We start from the raw sequence: 25,552 nt of genomic DNA, 5'->3' as shown, positions 1-25,552 counted from the left end.
TGTGGCAAGAAATAACCTTCTTACTGTGTCTGTGATGGATGGGAGATAAAATAGTGGCTTAAATTGCAGTAAAAGAGACAGAATAAACAAAGAAATAAGTGTAGACATGTTGAGACACTGAAATTGATTGCACAGGAGGGTCATGGAGTCTTTGCTAGTGAGAGTGTTGGAGGTTCAGTTCAGGTAACACAGGCCCACATACTTTGGTTTTGAAGGCCTTCAAAAAGTTTTCTGTTCCTCATTTTCCTATGTCCTCTTAACACTGTTGTGTATGTGGATTCTGTACTAGAGATACAGTTTGGTAAAGAGTAGGTGACTGCAGCACATGAAATCTAAGAATGTCAACTGAAAACAGCTTTTTGGGTAAAGTGTCAGGAGGGTAAAACTGAGACAGGACTAGTGATGTAAATGAAAACTGTAAAATAGGAAAGGAAGTTAGAAGATATGTGTTATTTGCCTTGTTCCTTGATGTGCTGCCTTTTTGGTCAGAAGGAAGTAATTAATGTGAATTTGAGGCTAAAGGCAGCACTAACCTTCTTGTGAACACTGAGTGGCATTTTTGAAGGTTCAGCCTGCAGAAACTGAATCCTCAGGAGGCTTTTTCCTGACTGAGGGACAAAGAAGAAAGAAATGTTTGCTTCCTTTGCACACTTGCCTGTAGGGCTCTGCCTCATTTTTCTTGAAGGACAGGAGCTGTCTGTATAGGAAACAGCTGGAACTTGTTGAGAAAGCCACACAAGTAAATCACAGCAGAGAAAAGGAAATCTGCAGGACAGCTGAATGATGTTTAAAAAGTAAACCAAAGGTGTGACATTGGCATACTAGGATGGCCAGAATGCAGGTGCAAAAGAAAGGATGAAAACTACTACCTGTCCACATAATGCACATAATCTGAGAGCATTAGTTAATGTCTGGGGAACAAGTACAAATTCCTGGAGGTCAGGAGTATGAACACTTCAGCATGTGGTTAAAAAGTTGGTTCACTGAAAGTAGTGATTTATTTACATCAATAGACTGGGAAGGATACATGAGCATGTTTTCTATTCAGGTAAGCCAGATAGAAGCAACCAATAGAAGGCAAAGTTAGCAACAAAAGGATGCATTGAGTGGAAAAGTGTCAAGTCTCTATCTTTAGGCAGTGGAAGAACAGAAAAGTGAAACACCTGATATGAGATAGTAATGATGTCACCTTGTAGAAACTACACTAAGATACCTAATATCCCCCTAAAATATGTGTGAGAGAGCACATAGAAAAGGGATTTGGACTACTTATGATATTTTTGTTTGGGTACTGTCAGATTTTCTAGTTGGCAGGCTCTGGGGCTGCTGCAAGGCCTGTTGTTTCTGATTGTTCAGTAACTCCTTGGCAGTGAGGGTATCTGTGCCAATGCCCAGCCTCATATGCATTGGACATGCAAGAGTTGGCTGACTCTGAGATAAGCTTGCCTTGCCATCTGTCAGTTGCTGCCAGCCCTGGAAGAGTGCAGGTGACCACACGCTTTTACATGGCCGGCAGTCTGAACGTGGGATTTCACATTGGAGAGCACTGCCTGGGTAGTGACACCCTGTCTGCAGCTTTGTGACCTGCTGTTCTCAAGGATTTCAGAGCATAGCTGAACATCAGCTTTGCTGGGCTAGCTCTTTACTTCTTTGATGTAATGCTGTCCCTGCATTTTACATTTTACATGTTACTCTCCTCTCTGGACAGTCAAGAAATACATCTAGAGGATTTGGTGCACATTTGCCCTCGTGCCAGAGGTCAATTCAGTTGGCTCATTCAGTGCTCAGCTTCTTCTCATTTCAGCATGGAAGACACCTTGGGACCATAGCAGTATGAGGAGTCCGTGTAAGGATTTGGTGTGATTAATTTTGAAAAGACCAATTGAAAATCTGCTAAACCAACCTGCCAGTGGGTGAAATGAAAATCCCTACATGTAGGACTTTGTGTCCTGAAAAAAATTAATCAGATGGAAAAAAAAAAAAATGTGCTGAGGCTCCATCCCTAAACTCATTTCCCAGTAGAGTTTTAACCATGTGAACAAAACCACCTATCTTCTCAGTCAAAAAATGTCACGCCAATCCAAGGCCCTTGAAGGGAAAGTGCAGGAGAGCTGCTACAATTAGTGTGCAATCTCATTAGCCTGTGCCATTTTCCCCCTGTAGGCACTTGCTTGATGTGATTATAGCAGTAAAAATATAGTGCAGTTTGAAAAGACAGACCAGTCCTGCATTATTTGAGCTCACAAAAGCTATTCCCTGTGTATCAGACACCTATTTCTATTGTTTCCTTAAGGCAAAAAAGCCATCAGAAGTGCCTTTATTGGCAGTGGTTGCTTCATGCTGGGAACCTGCCAAGATTAATATACACAACATTCCCCACCTCCTGCTTTCAAAAAGTAACCAGCATAAAAGTATTATTCAATTAGTACCCAGTCAGAAACCTCATGTCGTCTGAAGTTGTTACTAAGAAGACAGTGGTTATTAATGATGTACCAAACTGTGTGTTTCAGTAGAACTTTGGAAATTATACAGATGTGTTTATTTACCAGATGACTGGTTAATTTTGCTTTGAATCACTGAGTAATCTGCAGAAAACATATGTAGCAACTATCTTAGGTATAATTTATTCATTGTTCCTTTAATTATTTGGTTTGCCTTCATTTCATGTTGTCAGGTTTTTTGGCTGCTGTTATTAATAAAAGCAAACTGAAAACCCATGCAGCTGAAGATATAATTTCTTTAGCATATTTCAAATAGGCAGGGGATTCATCTTTTGTTGAAATGGATTGATTTACTGCAACTACTGTCTAATGCACTACTATAGAATAAGTTAAAACCTTATAAAATTTTTAAGCACTCTTCTGAGGAAAGCACATTCAAATAGTTTGCAATATCTGTGTAGAATTATCTCAATCTTTTTTGGTTGCTGGAATGGAGAGAAAATATCACTTCTAGAAATTCATTGTAATTTCAAACAATAAACTGAAACAGTATCAGTTAAAGCTAATGAAGAAAAGCAGCACTGTAATTTGTCACCTTTCAGTTAGAGATGATGACTTAAAAAGTCAATGTGTCCCCGTTTGCCAGCTATTGCAGATTGATGATAGTTAATCTCCTGACTAAACACATGAAAACCCCCCACCAAGACCCAAACTAGTTATACCAGCACCAGTACAATTCCTTCTTGACCAAGTGCTATTTTGTATGTTGTTATCTGTAAAATGTTTTATTTCCCAATTTTTTCCCTAAGTCAGAATTTTTTTATAGCTATTTTGCATCAAAAATGTAGAGACCTGAACATTCTCAGAAATGTAGTCTTACTCTGAGACTGTTCCTTGGTCTGCTCTTTGGACAATTTCACTTTAAAAGAGTTGTTGTTTTCTGCTTGATAATTTTCCTTTCCCAGGAAAGATTCTAGCAGAGATTATGTACTGTGTAAAATCAAAAATAGTTCTGATCTTAAAGTCATACAAACAAGCAGAGGCATCCTTTTTTCTCATCACGTAAATCTTGTGGAGATAGAAAACTGTAAAGATTTGGGATAAAAAAAACATATTTTATTTACAAAAATGCTGAGCAATTTTTCCCAAGAAAGTTTCCACTCTGTCTCTCCAAAAGTACAATTGGTGCTACTGTTTACTGCTCTAATTTGAACTGGATTTATTTTGTAGCTATCCGTTGAACAACAGCGATCTGCATCCGTTCAACATTGAGGAGAATGGTGGGACTCCATACACCACAAAAATGGCTGCAAGGCACCACCACCACCATCGGCATCACCACCACCACGCCAATTACGGTGCCCTTACTCCTGAAACCAAGGACATTGTTTCTGCAGTTCCAAATCCAACCAGTAAGTCCACTGCAGTGATTGTTATTTCAGTGACTCTGCTGCTTTCAGGTCTGTCTCAGGCAAGGAGGCAAAGGAAAGGAAAACAGTGTGCATTTCAGTTTTGGTCCTTGAAGAATGTGCTTCCTGTTATTATTTGCTAGCTTTGTAGCATAAACAAACGAGACAAGATTTGCAATTTCCTTGGTTTGCTGCAGGGCTGTGGGATTTGGTGTTAGGTGGGTGTTCCATAGCTGAACAAATACCCCATTAGTCACACATACTGCCTCTCTAACCACTTTTTGGCACAGGCTCCTTTTTCATTGTTACTATTTGTTTGTATAGTTTCACAAACTTACCCTCATCTGCTATTGTCTTTTGCTGATCTGTCCAGCTGGCCCTCAGCCCTCATTGTTTGGATCTTGTTTTCATGTCTGGGCACAGGCAGCAGAAATTTTGGAGCCCTGGACATACAGCATCTTGCTCTTAGTTTGGGTATTTGGAATAATCGCAAGCTTTAGCAACCAAGACTGGAATATTCTTGCTTCCTTAGTGGAGAAATTTTTGGCTTGTAAAAAGCAACAAGGAGAGAAGCCTATTCACTCCTGATGCAGTCTGGGGGAGTTTGGGTGGAAGTCTCTGCTGCTGAGCGTGTACAGGCACTTTTAAGCGTACAGAGCTTGGCCAAATATTTTACACAGGAACTGGAAGAGAAACATCCCTGTCATTGAGCATTGCCTTCTAGATTTACAATCTCTGCACTCTGCAGTGTGTCAGATGCTGAAGCTGTGTAAGAATGTCAGATGATGGGCAAAACAAAATATGATCTATTATATTCCTTGTCTCTAGGAAATGATGAGTTCTTTCCTTGCCCAGTTTTGGCTTTCATAACTGTAAATGACCCTGAGATAGCTATCCATTGTGGAATCGTTCACCCTGGTCAGTTAATCTGATAACTTTCAAATTCCTGAAACCAGGTTCTATGACTGTACTGGGTGACCCTGACCGTAAGCAGTCCTACCTCAGCAGTATCGCATAGGCATCTATCTGGACAGGCACTTTAACCAGACTTTGTTTGGAAGATCAGAAACATTTTCTTTCCCCAAGAGAGTGCGATAGTTTTGAGGTATTTGCATCTCGGCCCTGCTGTGCAGCCACCGGCACCCCTCAGGAGGGGAATGCGGGCTGTGCCGGTGTGGGGCAGCCCCGGCCCTGTGCGGCACAGGACAGGACAGCCCGCCCTGTGCGGGCTGTGCCGGTGTGGGGCAGCCCCGGCCCTGTGCGGGCTGTCCCCGCCCTGTGCGGGCTGTGCCGGTGTGGGGCAGCCCCGGCCCTGTGCGGGCTGTCCCCGCCCTGTGCGGGCTGTGCCGGTGTGGGGCAGCCCCGGCCCTGTGCGGGCTGTCCCCGCCCTGTGCGGGCTGTGCCGGTGTGGGGCAGCCCCGGCCCTGTGCGGGCTGTCCCCGCCCTGTGCGGGCTGTGCCGGTGTGGGGCAGCCCCGGCCCTGTGCGGGCTGTCCCCGCCCTGTGCGGGCTGTGCCGGTGTGGGGCAGCCCCGGCCCTGTGCGGGCTGTCCCCGCCCTGTGCGGGCTGTGCCGGAGTGGGGCAGCCCCGGCCCTGTGCGGGCTGGGCCTCGGCCCGGCGCTCCCGGGGCCGCCCCGCACGCCGGGCTGGGCGTTGGGGGGATGCTGGCACGGCTGTGCTGGAAAACCTCTCCCGGCTATCAGCCTGGCACCGTGGGAGGCGGTGACCTTTCTGGGGGGTGTGCCAGCCCATATTTTCCTTTCCCAAATTAGAGCTGAAGCATGCCAGGAAATTCATTGAGAGCCAGCTATGCTGCTGCTGTTGAGCGTCCCGAGCCAGAAGGCACTGCCGGCCCTGCTTTCCCCGGCCCCCTCCTCGGGGCTCCCATCCAGCCCCCAGCTCCGTGTCAGGTTCCCCTCCCGGTGCCCCACTTCTGTCCCCGCAGTGCTGCTGGTCTCCAGCTCCCCACTGCCTTGGGCCCACCTGCGGGACAGGAGGTAATTAAAGAAACAGCAAAAACCACTTGGCACAGGGTGTTTATTCCAGCACTCTGTCTCCTCTCAGGTCACACAGCTCTCCTGCTTCTCCTTATTGCAGAAACAACCTTAGGAAAAGCCTAGAAGAGCACAAGGGCAAACATCAGGAGCAGTTCTCTTTGTGCTCAGTGAGATGAAACTGGGGCCTGGGAGGCTCCATGTCCTTCCCCAGATATGGGGAGAGTGAGCCCTCTCCCTCAAACTGGCCCTGGTGGTGGGGAGCAGTGTCCCTGGCCTGCCTGGCAGCTGCCATGCTCTGAAGGGGACTTCAGAAGCCAGGGTGTGTATGGCACCTGTTGCTGGAGACAGATTCACCTTTCTCTTCACTTGGTCTGCTGAAGACTGCTCCACACTATTTGATGCAGAAGAAGAGAATCAGTGCTGGTTCTTGCTTAATGCCAGTAGCACCAAATGCCAATTCCCAGTTTCTCTAAGGGAGTGGAAAGGGATGGGACACCTCCAGGGGGAGGCTGTGGTGCAGCTGTGCTGACTGCTCCCAGCTGAGCTGTTCAGGCAGCTGTGCATGCCGTGTGCTGGGTGTCTTAATGCTGCTGTGCTGCCCCACTGCAACCCATTGCTGATCCTCTGTGGCACCTGTGCATTCGGCTGGAGGTGCAAAGCTGATTTACCTTGAGAAGCCAGTCCACGGTTATATCTGGCATGTTCATGCTGTGAGAGCAGTGGCAGTCTGGGTAGGAGCACTTCCCTTAAAACAGAATCCGACTTACTCATTTGCTGCTTGGGGTGATGGGTTTAAGTGACTTTTCAAGGTTGGTGCTCCAGGGACTAGGGTTGGTTTGTTTTTAATGGTTTCATTAAAATGCTGCTCAGGCTATTTCAGCTGAGAAAACTCTTGTAGAGAGCCTGTGGGAAAGGTTCACAGTGCATGTACTGAAATGGTTAGGAGCATGCTGGCCATTGGCTGTTTATGCAGGACATGGCACAGTGTGTGGGCCAAGAAAAAATCAGGCGGAGAGGAAACACTATCAGCAGTCTGCCTCAGGAACGTGAGGACATGGGGGACTGATGTCTGGCTCCAGGCTGTGTGGAAAGGCCAGTGCTGGGAAAGTGTTTCTAGGAAGTGGTCACTAAAATGGGGATGCTCTCAGGAAAGAGGGTGCTTGTGACCAAAATATCTTAAGTGGAAATGCCTGAAGAGCAAAAAGATCTCATGGGGTAAATACACTGTCCTAGCAGAAACTTCCCTCTAAGGCTGACAGAGGTAACACCAGCACTTAACCTACCTTGTGCTTTTCCATGGGACCACAGGTGTTTTGTGACTTGTTCCAGTTGCTATGGACTGGACTCATCACTGAGCTCTGAGATGGTTTTGGATTCATCTGAAGTGGAACATGGAGTGACCCACTGATATGTACCCAGCATCAGGCTGAGAGGGAGAAAGCATATGCCTTTCTTCCACTTACATCTATTCTGAGAAATTCCAAAAGTCCAGTGCAATTAGTGGGACACAGGCAGGAGGGAGGGAAACAACAATGTACCCAGCCAAGGTTCCTTTAAATGCTAGTGCATGTTTCCCAGCAAACACACAGCTCAGGACTTTGTCACAGAAACAAACAGAAAACAAACTCGGGCCAGATCTGCCTGATTTTTCACATTCCAAGTAATTTGTCTGCTTCAATTACTGGAGGAAGTGAAATCCAGTGAAACAAATCTGACGTGTGTGTTTATGAAGGCAGCTCAGCAGAAGATGTTGTTTTCCTGCATTCAGCCTGATCCTTGTACTCGCAATGCTACACCTCACCTCAAAGCTAGCATCACATCTTGTGGTGCAGCACATCTTCCCCCAGCATATCCCAGAACCCCAGCAACAGCAGAACTCTATGCAACAGCAGTCAGCCTCACAGGGAAGAGAAGGTGAGCTGCTTGCTGAGCCTAATTGGCATGGTAAGGTTGTGCATGGATTTCCAGGTGCACATGAGCAGACTCGCCAGCAGCAGCTGGGGCTATCACTGGGAGCAGATGCCAATACGTATGCAGTGCAGCTCACAGAATTTTTATGACAGAAAATGAGGAATGGGAAGAGGGGACCCAGGTTGCCTCTTGAACTCTGGGCTGAGCTTGCAGGTTATCACTTCAAAAAAAGGCATCCTTCACTCCTGAGCAGCTCGCTACAAAAGACCTTGCATAATCCTGAGCAGAGAATGGTCTAACACAGACTGAGTTTCAAGCTGAAAACAGCACTTTGAAAAACCACAGTGCTGCCAGATCCTTCCTTGGAATGAAAGCCTGGGTTTGCCAAGACTTAATGCTGACTCAGGAAATTTATGCCTTTTGTAGAAATTAATTTTTTGCCTTTTCTTTTGTTTGTTTTTGAGGTTGGTTTAAAAAGCTAAACTGGCCTGCTTGCGTTCCAGAGCTCTCCTTTTAAACAATCAAAAAAATAAAACCACCCAGCTTAAAAATCAGTCTAAAATAATAGCAAACTTGAATAATTTAAATAAGGCACTTCCTCCCCTTTATTTTCTTTCTTAGGAGGAAATTAGAATTATTTTGTTTCTTAAAAAAAACTGCCCATCATCATGTCTGATTTTATGGCTGTGTTAATTTATTCCCAGTTTCACTGTCTCATATGCACAGAAGCAGCTGTGATGTGAGAAATGCTGAACTCTGGCAACACTAACTTGTGATGAAAGACCACCAAGAGCAGTTCAATGATGATATTGTAACCCTTTCTAGGACATTATTACCTCAGGGTCTGATAATGTTTCGCTAACACCAAAAAAACAGCTTTTCGCTTATATCCCTCTAAGCTGGCTTTAGCAATTTGTCTCTAGTTAGCAAAGCCCTTAATGTATATTTAAACAGCTGTAGAATTAGATCTCGAGTGAGTAATATTTAATATTCTTAGGACAGCTTAAGAACCTGATCCAAACCAAACTGCAGTCAGTGCAAGGTTTTTATTGATTTCAGTAGGCTTTGAATCAGACTCTACAGAACTGGATTGTTCCCAACTGTTATTATCTGGAATCCATGGCAAGAAGAAATATGGGAGGACACAGAAATTCACTAAATCATCACATTATGAAGGTTTTTTTTCTCAGAGTACTTGCAAATATATATATATATATATATATATATATATATGCCACAGCATCCCCAAGATGATGACAGAGATCTTTTAGGACTGTCTGAAAAAGTATTTTTTCCTTGTCTTTCTGTGTCAGTGGCTTGTTCAAAATCTCTGTTGACAAAGCACAGCAAATTCCTGACAACAGTCTTAAAGAGGCTGGCATATAAATAAAGATGTCTGAGAGAAGCCAAAAGCTATACTCTGATCTCTTTACACATCACATGTTTTGAGAGTGGCACCTTGGCTGCATAAATAATCCCTCTGGTGTCAACTAAGTTTTAGAATATAGAGGGGGTAGAGGCAGTGGGGAGGTAAGGAGAGAAATATCTAGCCCAAAGCTGGCAAAAGCTCTGCTGAAATGAAAGGATGGGTGAGAAGGAGGAGGGGGAGGAATTGTTTGCTAAATAGAAGAAGGCAAAATGACCCAACAGGCATAATTATGAAACATTTTAGAGGGTCTTACAGAGAAGATGCTTTGCCAACCACCGTCTCTTCAAATTCAGTTGAGTGTCTTGCTCTGAAGTTCTTCTGTAGCCTCCCTTCAGACTGTCTCTTTTTCTTTCTTTCTTTTGGGCATCCTTTTAGAACTGAGCTCAGGACTTCCCCTTCTTTATGATGAAACTTCTCATCTGAAGAAAATAGAAACGGAGAGTGTGAAGGTAGTTGGACCATGGCCAGCCCTGCACGTCAGCATGAACAAGGTATAGCATATACATATATACTTTTACATATACATGCCAGAGCACCTTTGTCACTTCATATTCAAAAGCTGCTGCTTTTTCACTTCCAATTCAAATCAACATTCATCTTCAACTGGCTTGCTTTTTAATCACCTCTCACCATCTTCTTATGGGACTGGGATTTGATTTTTAGATTTAGCATTTCAATCAGCTTTGCCTTTTAAAATTTCAGAAGCTGCTGCAACAATGTTATGCTATAGTTTTAGTTTAGTTGTGAAGAGTTAGTCATCTAGGCAGCCCAGAGCTGTAAAAAAATAACAACACTTTAAGTGATAAAAAAAATCTTGTTTTTCTACATGAGGAGTCCGTGTTATGCCATAAACTCCCCCTGGCATCTGATGTTAGTGGGTGTTTTATGAGACAGTTTTTGCAGGGGTGGCCAAACAGCCATGTCCTGCTGTTTCTGCCAGAGATCAGCAAATCAGTGGCTCCTCATATCCATGTGAGGATAAATCCACTGTGCCTGAACTGGGATCCCTTGATCTGAATCTGGACCAGGATCTCTGGTTTGCAACCACACAGGTCCTGAGCTGGACCCTGTGAAATCAATGAGAGAATTGCCACTGTCTTCAAAAGAGGTGGGTCCTGGCCCTCAGTGACTCTGTACAGACCTTTTAAAAGAAAAGTGGTGTTTTGAGAGTTTTTCGTCAGCTTGAGGAAGAACTCAACTAAATTATTTTAACTTGGTTTTGCAAACAGCCTTTTGTTATTGATATTGCTTCCAAAAGTGTTAGGGAAATTAAAATCCAAGGAAGCATGACCAAGTGTACCAAAAATACAAGCACAAAGGGACTGTACATCTATATAGCAGAATCTTTCTTTTCTCTGGATGAGAGATTCCAGGAGATGGAAGTCAAGGCTAAAAATCAGTGAGCCAGGTGTTTCTAATGAGACAATTAAATACTGGAATTTTTTTTCAACATTACGGTTAATTGAATTTATTCTTTAATGGACGGGATTTACTATCATTAAGACTTCCTTGAACCATGTTCAGTGTTTGTCATAGGATTGTGGTGTAGTTCAGCTATGGACTGCAGTCCTTATGCCTTATTAATGTAGTCATGGGGTAATTACCTGTGTCATGATTTTTGGAGATCTCTCAATGAATAGAGGAAGGTGGAATATTTTTGACTTTCTCCCAAATCTATTTGGTTTTCACCTGTGAGGGGTTCTAATTTTATCTGGCTCAAGTGGGAATTAAAAAGATAAATCATAAAGTCAACAAACTGGGATGAAATGGGAAAGTAGTCACCTTTCATTCCTATGTGCATTTCTCAAGTTCATCTTCTAGAAATATTCTCAACTGGTAATAAGTGCAGCTTTTTATAGGCAAAGCTTGTTAGGCACTGACATAGTTTGCAAAAGGAAAATTCTCCATCACTGACTCATCCAATGAATACCCAGGTCCTGTGAGAGGACGGACTGGTGTAGTTCAGATGTGACTACTGATGCTCTATCTGAACCCCGGCAGAGAACATTCACTCGGATGTAATGTCCAAAACATGCTTTAAAGGACTGTCCTACACTACTGAGCTCACTGAGAGCTGAGTTTGTCATATTTAAAGGGCCAAAGTGAAGATGTGAGAGGACTCCCTCCACATTGACCACAGTGCACAATTGGGCAAACCAATCTGACTTGTGCTGCGCAAAAGGTTCAAAGATGTGATCCTGTGATTTCAAAATGAGTAGATTTATGTTCTGTTTTCTTAAACTGAAAGCTTAAAACACTTTGGTCCTGTATCCCACCATACTGTGAAAGTAATCCAAATATTGTACCTGCAGCTTCTGCCTGATCTCTGATCCTCTTGCTCATTCATATTCACTGCAAGTCTGTGGAGGGAGGACTCAGCTCTTTTATAATTAAAGGTTTTCTTTGGCTTGTCCTCACAGCTCTAGAATCTTGTCCACAGTCAGATGGATTATTTATTTAAGGACTAATTAGCAGAACCCAGTATCATAACAAGTCAGAGCTTCACAATAAATGCAGCTGCACAGTAAATGCAGCCTGTGTCTGCTGTGATGAGTCTGCCATCAGTCAAAGTTTAGCTGATGAAAAAGTCTTGTAATGAGCACCAAGAGCTGCTAAATGCTTCTGTTTCTGGCAGAAACTCAGCAAAAGGCAAGACTAGAGACATAGGCTGTCTAATGAAAACCTTCCCCTGGCAGTCATAGAGGGTTTGGGTTTAAGAACTGGGCAGCATTCCCATGAACAGCAGCTACCATGTGAATGCAAAAGAGGCCAGCCCTTCAAAATTTATTAAAATTACTGGTTTTAGCATTCTGAAAATTGTACATACTCTTGAAACTGGCCCAGAGTCACCACTGGAAAGCATTTCAGTGATCCAGCCCTACATTATGAGCTATGGGGTGTGACCAACAAATCATTCTGAAGTTCTTTTGGCCTTTCGTTTGTGGTTTCTTCAAGTACCATTGTCTGACCTAGATTCTGGTGAAATGTGTATACAGAGCTCACAAATCTAGAACAAACAAACCACAGGTCTCTGAGCTCTGAGCAGAGCCTGGAATTGCCTCATCAGATGACTTCTCCAGTGAAAGAGAGAGACATGCTGCAAATATTGGGCTGAAATGCCATAGAGCACTGCCCAGCAGAAAGGCAACAAGGCAGGTTAGACCAGGTTGAACAACTCCAAAATGCGACAAGAATTTTTAACTGAGAGTGAGGCCTTCAAAGTTCCTTTGGTTATGGTAGTTAGCTAGCTACTCAGTCCAGCAGCAAACAGGTTTTAATGAGTGTTCAATGTGTCTAGTTTCTGGCAAAAAAATGAAGTTTTAACTCCTCTCCTGCACCACTCCATTGATTTCTGGTCTACTAAGTGCTTTTATGGCCTACTCTTGCATTCTCCAAAATATTATGCTTAAATAAAACCACTGAAGCTTTTTCATTTACTTTTTCATTCAAAAGCTGTTTCATTTACTCTATTTCTGATTTAAAAAAAGGGTATGATTCCCACAATTGTTGTGGAGTCCCAGTTTTCACTCCCTCCCTTCTTGTTGATAATTGTTATTTTTTTCAAGCAAAGTGCTTTCAGGCTGGAATTTGTCAGGCTTAATAATCGACCCATAGGAGAATTAGCAAGAAATTGGGTAAATTAGATTCTGCAGTTAATTAATTTGATTGTCTGCTACAGCAAACTTTGTCTCATGGGAATGATGAATGGATGTGTCCAAACTCTTTTCCAGAGCTGTTTGGTATGGTGTGCGTGTCTGTCCACCTTCTGAATGATGAAAGTCTGATTCAACTTGTTTTGCAATGCCCTTTGGTGCTAGCAGACTCCTTTATCTCCAAGACAGACAATCTCAAGTATTGTAGCTGTGAATGTATTTCTGATTTTCTTCTTGGAAGCCTTTCATTAGAAAAATATATTCTCCCATCCCCTGTTGCTTTGTGTGTGTGTGTGTGTGTGTGTGTGTGTGTGTGTTTATGATGCGAAGCCAAGAGTGTATTGTTAGCATTTCTGAAATCTCAGGAGTCTAGTAATTATTAGCTCAGCTGTAATTATGGCATAAAAATTAGGAATAATAATACATTTCAAATTGTTTCTACCTCTTTTCCTGATGTCAAGCTCACCCTTTCACTTCACCTATGGGTCCTAAGGTTGGTGATTTCATTTTGATGGGGTCAGAGGGGGAATTATGATGGTCATAGAATCATGGAAACATTTAGGTTCCAAAAGACCTTTCAGACCATTGTGTCCATCTGTTAAGCCAGCAATGCCAAGTCCAACACTAAACCATGTCCCTCAGTGCCACATCCACATGTCTTTTAAATACCTCATGGGATGGTGACTCAAACACTTCCCTGGGCAGCCTGTTCCAATGTTCTATCCAGGCATGTTCATGTTTTCAATATAATAGGAGTCTATATAATGAAAGTCTACAATATACTTTGGGTCCTTTTGTATGTTTTCAAATAAGCTTTTGCATTTTGCTCTTTCTTCAATGGTCTACATCTTTGCATTACACCTGAATTTACTCTACATGGTGGCTTTTACATATATATGCTATATATTATGTCTTCGCTCTCTTTATTGCCCCTAAACCCAATTTTGTCCAGGTTCAGGTCTGCACTTTAACTGGCCATTGATGAATTCTTTACAGTCTTGGGTCCCCAGTGCCAGACTGTGCCCTTTGCCCTACCACTCCATATCAGCACTCTTCTAGACCATGTCCTGTGTCTTCCCTTCTCAAAGCCCCTGTTTTCATATCAGCCCTACATTGTTTTAAACTACATGATTGTGTTAGAGTCCTAAATACCTTATTCTACAAAGAACACTGGTGTTTTTTATATAAAATTATTGCTGCTACAGCTAAACTTAGTAGAACAAAGCTGCAGGCAGATTGAGAAAGGTTCAGAGAGAGCTAGCCAGATGAGCCTTAACATCTTTGCAACATCTTTGCAAGTTCTGCTCAGAACTTATGGCCTTTTGCTAGCAGGGCAAAAGTATGTTATAGGACTGCCCTGTTACACAGATTGTCTGCTTCCAAATGACACCACCTGCAAAAATCTGTGGAACTACCTGCTTCCTGCATAACAGCAATGTCCAAAGCCACTGAGGTTTCAGAAATCATTTTTAGTTTAAGAAAAGTCACCAAATGAAACTCACCTTTGTGATGTACCTGAGACTCTTCTGTGTGGTGCACACATCAGAGGGTATATCCAGGAAAAAAGGCTGCCATGGTCCTCTGAGACTGTCATGTTGCTAGCAGTGACAGAAGTAGGATTTATTAACATTGAGCAATAGCATTTTATAAAATAAATTTTATACCAAGAATTAAAGAAGTTTACCCCAAGGATATAAGCATAACAAGACTTATTGGGAGTTATATTTTTCATTAGACCAAGTAATAGCTAACCTCAGGAAAATATTCGGTGTCTGACAGTGTAATGAGGGGTTTGTTTATTTGTTTTTTCAATTGTACTTTTTTTTCTAATGAAGAACATGCAGTTTCTGCTTGTAAACTTTACCTCAAATAAGAGTAACACATAATTGTACAGGTCTTATCATTGTGGTATCTGTTCATAATTGGTGTTAGTTGTCACATGGTTAAAAGCAATAAATTTTGTTGTGAAAAAGGGGCAAAAGTGTTTGCAGATTTCCATGCACATTTGCAGATGTAGTTGAGTCCCAGGAAATCTCAGTTAGCTAATGTGTTTTCAGAACCTATATATTTGTGTTGTCTTTGTTAAAATTTTACCTCCCACTAGTAGTGATGACTAGTGACAAAAATAGACCTGCATTCCTAAAGAAAATATTCATTCCATTCTTCAGTTATCTCCAGTCAAATACATGTTTTAAACATGTTGTTTGTCTAAGAAGAGGCTATCAATAAATTCACAGAGGCACAAGATCATGAATCTTGCCTTTGGTACAAAGTTTGATGCAGAACAAAGCATGAACCTTTTAAAGCAGAGCTTGGAAATGTTATCTACAGGAGTGGTATCGCTATGTTTCTTGTAGCTATTTTTATATTCTGTATGTGTACTTAATATTCACTTAGCTTTGCAAACCAAAGTCAGTGTCATCATTATCTGACACTCTACAAATCTGCCTTCAGTTCTAGTATCAGCAAATGTAATTGAATTCAAAGTAAATGTTTGGGAGGAGAAAAAGCAAATGTAAGACTTCAGTTACAAAAAGAAAAAATGCCTCTAATTTTATATGTGTATATATCTGAGCTTGTTTGACTTTTTCCATTTAAATGCAATTTTCCAGTGTTCTATTTCCATGGAAAAATAAAATTCTGCATTGGTGGTGAAAAAAATGTAAACACATTGCTGTTATTGAGATCAGCAGAATTGGACATGGAAAACTGGAGATTTATCAGGAATCCTAATGGGTTTTTTCTTAATTTCTAAACCTTTTATGATGAGTTTAAATTGCAATTCTAAGCAAGAATATTCTCTCTTTCAAATGCCAGTTTGACTCTAGGACTTTCACTTGAAAGGGGCATCTAAGATTCTTTTGAATTGTGTCATAAAAAATTATAAAATAAGAAGTTTCATTAACATCCTATCATGCTTAGCATTGTAATAATTTCCAAATACAATACTCTGAGTGTATAAATTAAAACAAACTGTTAATAACTGCCAGCCTGGCTCAATAGATGAATAGCTGCTCTCTTTATGCTGCGAGCAGTGAGGATTCTGGAAATATAAAATTTATTTATTATACAGCAAAATAAAGTAGAATACAGCTTTCATTCTTGTAGCAATACTCTGTGGAGATTCCTAATGCAGACAGGTTTTAGATCTTTGATTTTCTTACAAACTAGTGAAATGAATCACAGAAGATTCTGCAGGCACTTTTGTAGCCGTGAAATATTTTCTTTCATATTCTTGATGACAGTTATACTTTAGGAGTTAAACAGGGAGATGAAGGAGCTTATATGTAAAGATTAGTGGCATTAGGGAAAAATAGGAGCTTATATAGATGCTTAGAAGAGCTAATAGTCTGCAATAAGGAGATGCTGCTTTGTTCTGTGATTAAAGTTTACTTTTCATCTGGATCCTCAGCGCCGCTGACTCTGTGTGTAACAGTCTCAGCTAATCAGCTGTGGGAGAGCAGAATTCAGCAATGATTCAGGATGTGCTTTTCTGTGGCAGAAAAGACTGCCGCTACCAAGGCAGGCAGGCAAAGAAGCCTTTGACATGTGTTCAGAAGCTGAAGAAGGCCTGGGTCAGGCCAAGTATTGCCGTGCCCCGTGTGTGGTTTGTGTGCAGTTGACATTTCCACTGGGGCAGGGGGACACGGTGGCCTTTGGCTGCTGGCTCAGCGGCTGCTGAGCAGGACGAGGCCGAGCAGCAATTGCAGCAGTGTCTGCTCTTCATGTCTGACCAGTCGCTAAAGGTGCTGCTGCTCCTGATGCAGTGCAAGCAAAGCAAGTTTTGCTTGCCTGAAGGTGAACCCTTAAAGTGTCACCCAAACCAGGACTAAAGCAGAACTGAATACCCAGCACTGGCTTATGAGAAGTGTGCACCTTCTAGCAGCAGCTTTCTCTTTCAGCCAGGTCAGCCACCATCGGTATTTGGACCTCTCAAGAATCTCAATGTGGGACTTGCACATCAGATCTCACACTGGGGGTCTCCGTTAAATGGAGTCATCTGCACAACACTGAATACAGCAGGAGATTTAGATCTTTTGAGGATTCCCAGCTATAGGGCAGCCCTGGGAGTTTTTATCTTCCTCTTGGTCAATGTGGGAAAATTGGGCAGTGGAAGAAGAACAATAGAACTGAAAAACATCTATATCCACCTGAATAACCCACCAGAGGGATGGGACTTGGGAACATTTCTTGTTATGAAACAAACTTGTCTCCTGAACAAGCCTCAATTGCCTTGGTACAGCAAGTAAAATACCATTGTCTATTATTGCTTGACTGAAATGTTATTTAATTAGTATACAGTGTTCAAAACAAAGGTGAGATTTTGCATGGCCTTTAGAAATGCCACTGTTTAATGTGTTGTTTTTTCAGCTGTTAAAAATCAATACACATGGGCGTTGGCAGTGATAACAGCCTTTTTGAAATGGGTTCACTTTGTCTACCAAGAATATCAGTGAAGTAAAAGCTGTGCTTTCTTTACAAATAATTTTGTGCTTTTGATTATCTCCCCTTCTCATCTTCACAAGTATCCTAGAAAAGACACCTATGGCAATCAAATATTTCATGTTTGGGTTTAGTGCATTGGTTTTATTCCATATGCTTGCTGAACTACTATTTTAATCAAGACTGAATAGATGACTGCAGTTCCATAAGTTGCTCCAGCTAGACACTGTCACTTTTCATTTTATGTAGTTTCTTTTTCCCTTAGGAGGAGACTGAGGAGAATGGGAAGTCCAAATATATCTTCCTCTAAAAAAAGTAAATGTAACTTGACAAATAAACATGTAAGAATTATTAGAAATTTGGCAGAGAAAAAAAAAATCTCATGACGAGCAGTCCTTTAACAGACAGTTATTCAAAATCATACCTGGCAGCTATGGAATTTTGGATGCAGAAGGCTGCTAGACCAACTTTGCTTACACATAAATATCTTGCAGTCTCAACAGAGTTCTGCTAAGGTCTGGCTCTTTCCCTCCCCAGTGTTTGCTGAACATTTTCCTCAGGCAACACAATTGCTTTTGTGACTTGCTCCACTTGCAGAAAGTGTTCCCCAAATCTTTATATTCCCATTTGTCGGTGCTTGCTCGAGGAAAGAGTCTGTAAGATTGTAGTTACCATCAGCCAGTGGCATGCCAAGGGGGAGGACAGAAGGAAGGATAAAGGAGACAGATTTTGAAGTTAAAGGGCTAATCACATGGTAATTTCACTAGCAAAAAAAATTATTGGTTCTGTCTTGAAATACTTGGCAGAGGTGAACCTTGAGGATCACTGGACCTGGTGTACTGATTCATTATACCTGTTGTGGCTGAAATCTGAATGGCAGCATTATATATCTGCTCTGTCTGGGTGTATACAACCACTCACCCTTCTCAGCCAGGAGAGCAGAAAATGAATGCACAATCTGGGCTGTTACTCATCTCTAATTCAGATGTCACTTCCAGGAAGAATAGGAAAGTTTGCAATGGCTGTTATGCCATAGCCCAATTATTCTCTAAAAATATGTGCCATATTGCAGTTGCATTGTTTAAGAGTTCTTGTTTACAATCCTGGTCTCACCATACTCTCTTTGTTGATACATTATTCTTACATTGTCTTTTTGTTTTCCTTTTCTGCATGAGAAGTTTATTAATGTGGCATTTCTGCTGGACATAGTTGTGTTCAAGGCACAGAACCTTTAGGTCATGTTTGACCAGAGCACTACACTAGCTACCCCGAGGCCAAAATTTCTGGTTCAGATCACTGCGTAGGTAAAGGATTGATATCAGGTGGAAGCAGCATGAGCAATGTTTAAAGTTCCTTGATTTTCCTTTTCCTTCTGATGAAGGAGATTTTGCTTGGCTTGCAATTAAGTGAAGATTCCTTCACATTTCTCTGGTTAAACTTGCAAAGCTTTGCACTTTAAGGGTGGTGTAAAAAGCCAGTGTTCACTATAATTGTGCTGTTTTCTCTTCTGCCTTCTGTGGGATATTTTGAGACAATGTTTTGTTTCCTTGGTCTGATCACAGGTTTGCACAACCACTCCAGGGCCTGGCTGGGCTTTTTTAGTGTATCTTCATTCCACATCATTTTTTTGCTTCTATTACTCAGGCTTCCCTGGGGCTATTCTTGTCTTGAACATAGTATCAAGTCATTAAACATTTCGAAATCTTCTAAGATATATCTTTCAGAGTATGAATATGGAAGTTTTAGCCAATATTGCTGAATCAAGTTATTACAAGTAAAAATTTAACCTTTGATAATTTTATGAACTTATCTTTCTAATGTACGTCACTGCTTTTTTAATAAATTCAGGTTGAAGACAAGAAGGTATCAGAAAAACCTCTTCATGCGCCTGTGTCACCTTCATCTGTACCTGACCATTTGAAGTGCAACATCCTCAAAGCTCAAGTGGAAGCTGCTTTTAGAGTAGGTGCCCAGGTAATCTGAGTTTAATACTTTGTTTTTTTAGTTGTTGCATAGCTTTCACCAGTTCTCCAAAATCCCATCATTCCTCCTGAGGAAGCATGTAATTTTTAGTCAAGTATGCACATTCACATAGCGTTCTCCAGCTGCTCTGCAGTTTCTTCAGGTAACTCAAAATGATTGATATGGTGGAAGTAGGAAATTTATCCTAACTGACATGATTAATACAGCCAGGAGAGGCTGAGAAAATAGGAAAGATGGCCTCAGGAAATCTCTGTTTTGTCACTCTAGCTTTTAGTTTAGTTTATAGCTTAGAAAGAGTAACCTCTGGAGTTTGCTGAGGCTACCCACTACTCATGGAAACTGGGTTTAAGATTGTTCTAATGATAATATCTATGTATCCAAATTTAAGCCTTATTTCAGGGGATGATCTTTAGATACCTGAGTGTGAAATATTAGCTAGTCTTTTGCTTTCCTACTTGTTCGTGTGCTTTTAACTAAATTTTAAGCTTCTATTTTCACTGCTTGGTTAATGTTTACATTAGATTCATCCTGTTTCAAAAATACTCTTTTAATAATGCCATACCACTGAAAACTGATGCTAAATAGCATGACTGTAAAAAGTTATTTTCCCAGTCAGAGGCTGAAACCTAAAATGTGGGATTCTTCTTAATTGAAATTTGTGGACAAAAAATAATGTCATCAGTGCCAAAAAATAAAACCAAATACAAAGTTTTAGGAAGGAAAATAGAGGTAAAAGATTTTTATAATGTTATCCCAAGTTCCTGTGGTATAGTTGAGCACACTATTCTCTTTGAATACAAATTATGTTGGTATTTCCATTGCTTTGTTTCTTTTCACAATAATGTACCAGGTCAACTTGCCCTGCAAAGGACTTGGTTAACAATCAGCTTTGTGTATTTGTTGTTCCCTGGCAGATCTTTCACTTGAGAGCTGTATTACATCTGGTCTAGATAGATTTAAGTAAGCATCAAAATTTTGTTATTCTCACTGCCTTAGATTTCAATAGCAGAAACCATAAATCTGGCAGCATAAAAGGAGGAAGGAGTTGTTTGGGTGATTCTTTTGTCTTTTCATTTTTGCTTAAAGCAGTTCTCTCACCTCTCTGAACTCTGTGTTGTATCAACTGTGTTTTATGCAGCATATTTCTGCCCTTGGGTTTACCTTCTGTTTTTCCTGTGTTTTTTCTACAGGATGTCATGGTATACTTCTCATATTTGTATTTCCTCCTGAATATGCTTAATGGTCATGTTTGACTGGCTAGTTAAAGGCTGAAAGCAGTGTGTGCTGCTGCATTCAGAATACATTATTAGGGCAAGATAGGAAATGTGCTTAACGTATGCATCTCTCAATTGACCTGCTCTGCCTTAATTTTTCAGTCTGAGGCTTTCCAAGAGAAAGCATCCTGGGTTGCTTTTCCTGCCATAACCATATTCTTTAGCTGTTGTTGTGTTGTAAATAATTTTCACAGCAAATTGAGCATTCCTCTTTTCCTTCTTGCCTGTGTTGTTTTTCACAAGGCTTTAAAAATCAAATTGGATTAAGTAGATATCTGTGGGCTTGGCCTTAATGAAAAAAATCTTATTTCAGGGGAAGGAAGGTAAAGAAGACTGTTGCAGCATAGCAAATATTGTGGGAAAATAATGGCATAAGGTTCAGTTTGAAATCCCTGAAAATTTCAGTGCTAACAAAGTGTGGCTTAAGATTTATAGCCAGTAAAATAGGAAGACATCTTAATCTTAGAAATCCTCATTCAACTGCCTGCTTAGCCACAAAATTGCCTGTGTAACTAGAGATGAGTTCTTTTGCATTTGAGCTCCCTTCCTGTCAATTATAAAATATCTGATACATTGCAAAATAAGCAGGCAGAGCCCAGGCAGTGATCAGCTGTTCCAGTAAGAAGCTGTGGCTACACAAGCACTGAGAAGGGTAGGAAAAATGGTCATGGTGAAGGTGCCAGTGGAAACACAACATTTATCTTCTGGAAGGCGGGAGAAGGGAAGGCTGCTACAGGAGGACCTGACAAACACCTTTATGGTATTAGATACCATAAATCCACCCAGTTGTCTTCTCTACCTGCCCCCCACCCTCCAGACAATTAGCTGAATACCACTAGCTAAGCCATTTCCCAGTGGCAGTTCAGTCATCTTCTGGGAAAAGTGAGCTGGGGTGGAATTACAGTGCTGAGAGACACAGCATCCTTTTGAGGGAGCAGATAAGGAATAATTTTCTTCATGGAAGACAACTACTTTACTCCATATATTCCCCCAGGGCTGTGATCCTGCCCCTCTTTGACCCCATGTGACATATATTGCTGCTCAGTATATCTGGAGGACTAATGATGTTATCCTCTGCCCAATTCTATCTTTTGATGCCAGTTCCATATTATATCCCTGAGAAGTCTTGCCTTCTGGCCTTATTCTTAACACTCCGATTTCTCATCTCTTCTTTTTTGTACTGTCATATTTCAATTTACTAGGCAGCCAGAGCAAGAGGTATACCTAGGATCTGTAAGGCACAGCTTATATTCCTCGAGTTGTAAAGCAAGGCAGCCTTACTTTTCCTCATGTAGAGCACAGTTAATCCCATATTTCATGATAGCACAAAAAAATAGAAAAAAAAGGGGAAAAAAGGAGAATTTGCTCCTCTAGTTTATAAAAGGAAGAAGAAAGAAACACTCTGTCTTATACACATTGGTGTTTGAAAGGAAATGTTCTAAGGTCCCCAAAAAATCTATGGTCTAACTCATTCTTTTTGAAACTTCATGGGGCATCTTCATTATATGGTTAGGTTTAAAAGCATGAGAAAAATATTGGTGCACTGTAGGATCACATCCAAAATTAACAAACTGTTGCTTGAAGTATTTGTAACAGCTCTCCCTTCAAGCAGTAGGAATATTTTCAATACCATATGCTACTAACATCAGGATGTGACAAGTATATGAAAGCACCTCCTGCGTGTAGTAGAAGAAGAAGCTGTTCCTTGTAAATTCAGAGAATTGAGTAAATGTTTGCAAATGGAAAATATAAGTTGGGACAGAAATTTTTTGTAGTTTACTTTTTTTTTAAGGCAGCTAGGCACCAACACAAGACAGAGCCTTAGAAATTCCAGTGCTTATGATTTAAAAAATGAAACCAGGGGAAATGTTGCTAGACATTTGAAAATATATCCTGGAATATGATCTCTGTGCTTTTTCATTTCAGAATTGTGCCAAAGAGCTTATCACATTCCTAGGGGACAATACATCTCCCACAGTTATAGCCCTGAGTTAGAGACAGAAAATTTGTAAGGTTATGGTGCTGATCACTTAGCCCTGCTTGTAGTTTAGATTTATAGAGCAGCAGAAAACTAACATGAGTGATGATTGGTTTTCTTAATGTGGTGAAGATGGGAATATTTATGTGCCACTCATCTAAATGTAGAACCAAACTGCAGTGTGCGCAGGTATGCTGGAAGCTGGATCTAGGAGCTCACTGCCATGGACATCACAGATGAGAAACGTGAGGAACCCCCATGCAGCTGTGGGAACCTGTGGCTTGCACAGAGCATGTCATACTTACCTGTAGGGCGAGAGCAAATGAGTAATGTTTCATAACACACCTCTCAAACTGTGCCACAGGGATCTGCCACCTTTTAGCTGACAGACTACATGTCACAGTTCCCACATAATTAAGCTCCAGGGGAGCCCTAAACACTGTGAAGCAACTGACATGTCTTTTTTTTTTTTTTTTTTTTTTTTTTTTTTTTTGCATATATTCCAGGCTCTTCATTTGAGAGGTACTCGTATAAAGATGCAGTAAGGAGCTGTCAGAATACAAAAGACCAGCTCTCCCTAGCATTTAAAACCCCTTTGCAGCTTGCATGAGTCAGTGCTGAAATGCTGTGATTGAGCAAACGTAACTTGCTGGTATCAAACAAAGAGTCCCTTTGGCCAAAAAGTTCATGGCCCAAGTGATGAAGGAAAGATACTTGAAGGTTTCAGTTGCTATTTTTATCCATTTTGGCTTTGGACAAACCCTAATTATCCTTAAAATTAAGCACTGGGTCCTGAGCAAATGTACAGCTATCTCAGCAGGGCTTTTTATTTTGGCAGGCAGTGTTCGAGCAGTTTGTCATCCACAAGTGGTGTCTGTATTCTGCACCTGTTATCCAGGCTTTCCTAAATCCTTGGGTTGATGTGTGTCCAGCAGGTTAGCACAGGGAAGGATCCCTTTTCTCACAGATTTCTACTGCAGCTGATTTTTGCATCACTCACATCTTCCTCTTGTCTGCAGACACGGGAAGGCCAAGCTCATTCCGCAGGTACATTTTTGCAGTGCAGTTTATAGAAGACAAATAGAGGTGACATTACTACTGAGCTACATTATGGGTTGTTTGCTGAGAAAAAAAAAAAAAAAAGTGGTGAGAAAAGGTGGTTTGGAGCTGCAGGGTCCTTACAAAAGAGCGTACAAAATCCCATTTATTTCTCCCTTTTCAACCCCAATGGAAACTCTTGGCCGGGAGAGGTATCTTCAATCAGCCAGGTTTGGGTTCTCAAGCCATTGATTCCCCTGCCTTCATTCTCAGTAAACAAAGGGACATTTAGGCTGAACAAAGGGACGTTCAGTCCTCTAACTCCTTTCACACTCTAACTCTCTTGACAAGCCTATACACATGCAAATTTTTAGGCCAAGTCGATAGCCATCGGTCTCTTTTTTTCTCTCTTTCCTAGAAACAAGGCCAAATATCATGTAATTTTGCTTTAAGTTCTGCAAATATGTGAGTAAGTGCATGTAGTCTGTGCTGTTTAGAGATGTCTTGAGGAAAGGACAGGTCTGTGGTACAGAAAATACCTCAGGCCATGCAGGATACTGGTGTCATCCTGTGCTCTCTACATGGATGCAAGCCATGGCTGCAATGTAAATGAGTCTGGCATCTATGCATTATTTATGGTAGAAAAGGTGCAGAAGTGAGGCGATCCACAGTACCAGTCTCTCATGGATACATTTTTGACAATTCTTTGTCTCTTTTAGTGTTCTGCCTCCTTTAAGGAAAGAGCCAAATGTAAGAACTTGTCATCTTCAAAGTCCAGATGCTTTTGCCATATATTTCTGGAAAAAATTCCCCATCTTTATGCAAGCTGGGTCTTTGGAGCTTTATTCACTTAAGGAGGTCTGGATTCAAATCCTAATCAGGTCATGAATGAAAATAGAGTAGGTGAGGGGAAGACACTTGAGGATTTATAATCATATGTGATCTTTCTTATTATAGGACTTAAACAAATCCTTCTGGATACCCAGAGGAATTCTCAGCTTTCACTAGATGTTGACTTAAGTACCCTGAAAGGATCAGCTTTTCCAACATTTCAGGCTCCTTCCATCATGAATTAGTTGCTGTTTGCTTCCCTCTCCTCCTTTCCTCCCTCTCTCCATCCGTCCTTATTCACAGCACTGAGCTACTGCACAATTTGACAGTCTTTGCACAGAGATCAGAACTGAAATTATGTGAGCATAACAGGTCACAGCTGAGGTGTTCAGGCTGTGGGGGAAGCTTCCACAGCTCCTTATGTACACTGTGCCTTCCTTGCTAAAGCTGTTGCTGTTAGTCACCCACTTGGATGAGCAATAACCTCACTGTCAAGTTTCAGGCTAGGTAAAAAGAAGCAACTGCTCTGGGACTCTCAGCTGGAACAGCAGCAAGTGCAACATAGCATCAGTTATAATTGTTCATAACAATGGAATTTAAAAATGGCTCAGCTTCAAATTCTCTGTGTTCAGTTGCTATGTCGAAACAGGTTTGCTCAACTTAAAAAGTGAGGCTACAGGAATTTCATGGTTCCACAGGTATAAAAAGACAAGATTTTGATTGTGTGTGATGAATATATGGTACATGGCAGCTCATTAGAAGAGTGTCAATAATGATACTTCAAAATCAGGGAAGGAACTGAGGAAATTATGTGGGAGCCTTGCTGGAGATGCAGAAGGGGAGTGAAGATTTATATAAACAGAATATGGGAATTGATGAGATCTTCAGTTTATTCCCTGGGATAGTGGAGGCAAATGTGGCAGTGGTGTCACAAGACTCCCAGAGCTGTGGATATGTCAGCTCTGTCTCCTCTCTGAGACTCTGCCAGGACATGATGAGACAAGTACTGTTAATTGCCTTGATGTGTAAGAGCCTCACCATAGCCCATGGTGCCAGGCCTTGTTCAAGGGGGAAAAAACCAGAGTAGTCTGTTCCCAAGAGACATAAACATCATGCTTTTCTGCCTGAGAAGTTACATTTGACATATTAAATCACCAAGGTAGGTT

At 41.4% G+C, this 25,552-nt stretch overlaps 1 protein-coding gene across 2 annotated transcripts in view; it reads left to right on the top strand.

The window, feature by feature from the left end:
- EPB41L4B (erythrocyte membrane protein band 4.1 like 4B) overlaps positions 1–25,552 on the top strand; it is a 168,609-nt gene that overhangs the window by 92,331 nt on the left and 50,726 nt on the right. The window contains exons 16-18 of one of the 2 annotated variants that reach the window (XM_058800164.1): positions 3,672–3,853; positions 9,562–9,677; positions 19,131–19,244. In XM_058800164.1, the coding sequence (XP_058656147.1) occupies positions 3,672–3,853; positions 9,562–9,677; positions 19,131–19,244 (412 nt within the window). Of the gene's footprint in view, positions 1–3,671; positions 3,854–9,561; positions 9,678–19,130; positions 19,257–25,552 lie in introns of both variants that reach the window. The other variant, XM_058800156.1, reaches the window with a different exon arrangement.

This window comes from Ammospiza caudacuta, chromosome 1, assembly GCF_027887145.1.
Source record: "Ammospiza caudacuta isolate bAmmCau1 chromosome 1, bAmmCau1.pri, whole genome shotgun sequence".
NCBI classification, from domain to species: domain Eukaryota; kingdom Metazoa; phylum Chordata; class Aves; order Passeriformes; family Passerellidae; genus Ammospiza; species Ammospiza caudacuta.
Note: the sequence above shows the minus strand (reverse complement) of the source record. Positions and strands in the feature narration are given on the sequence as shown.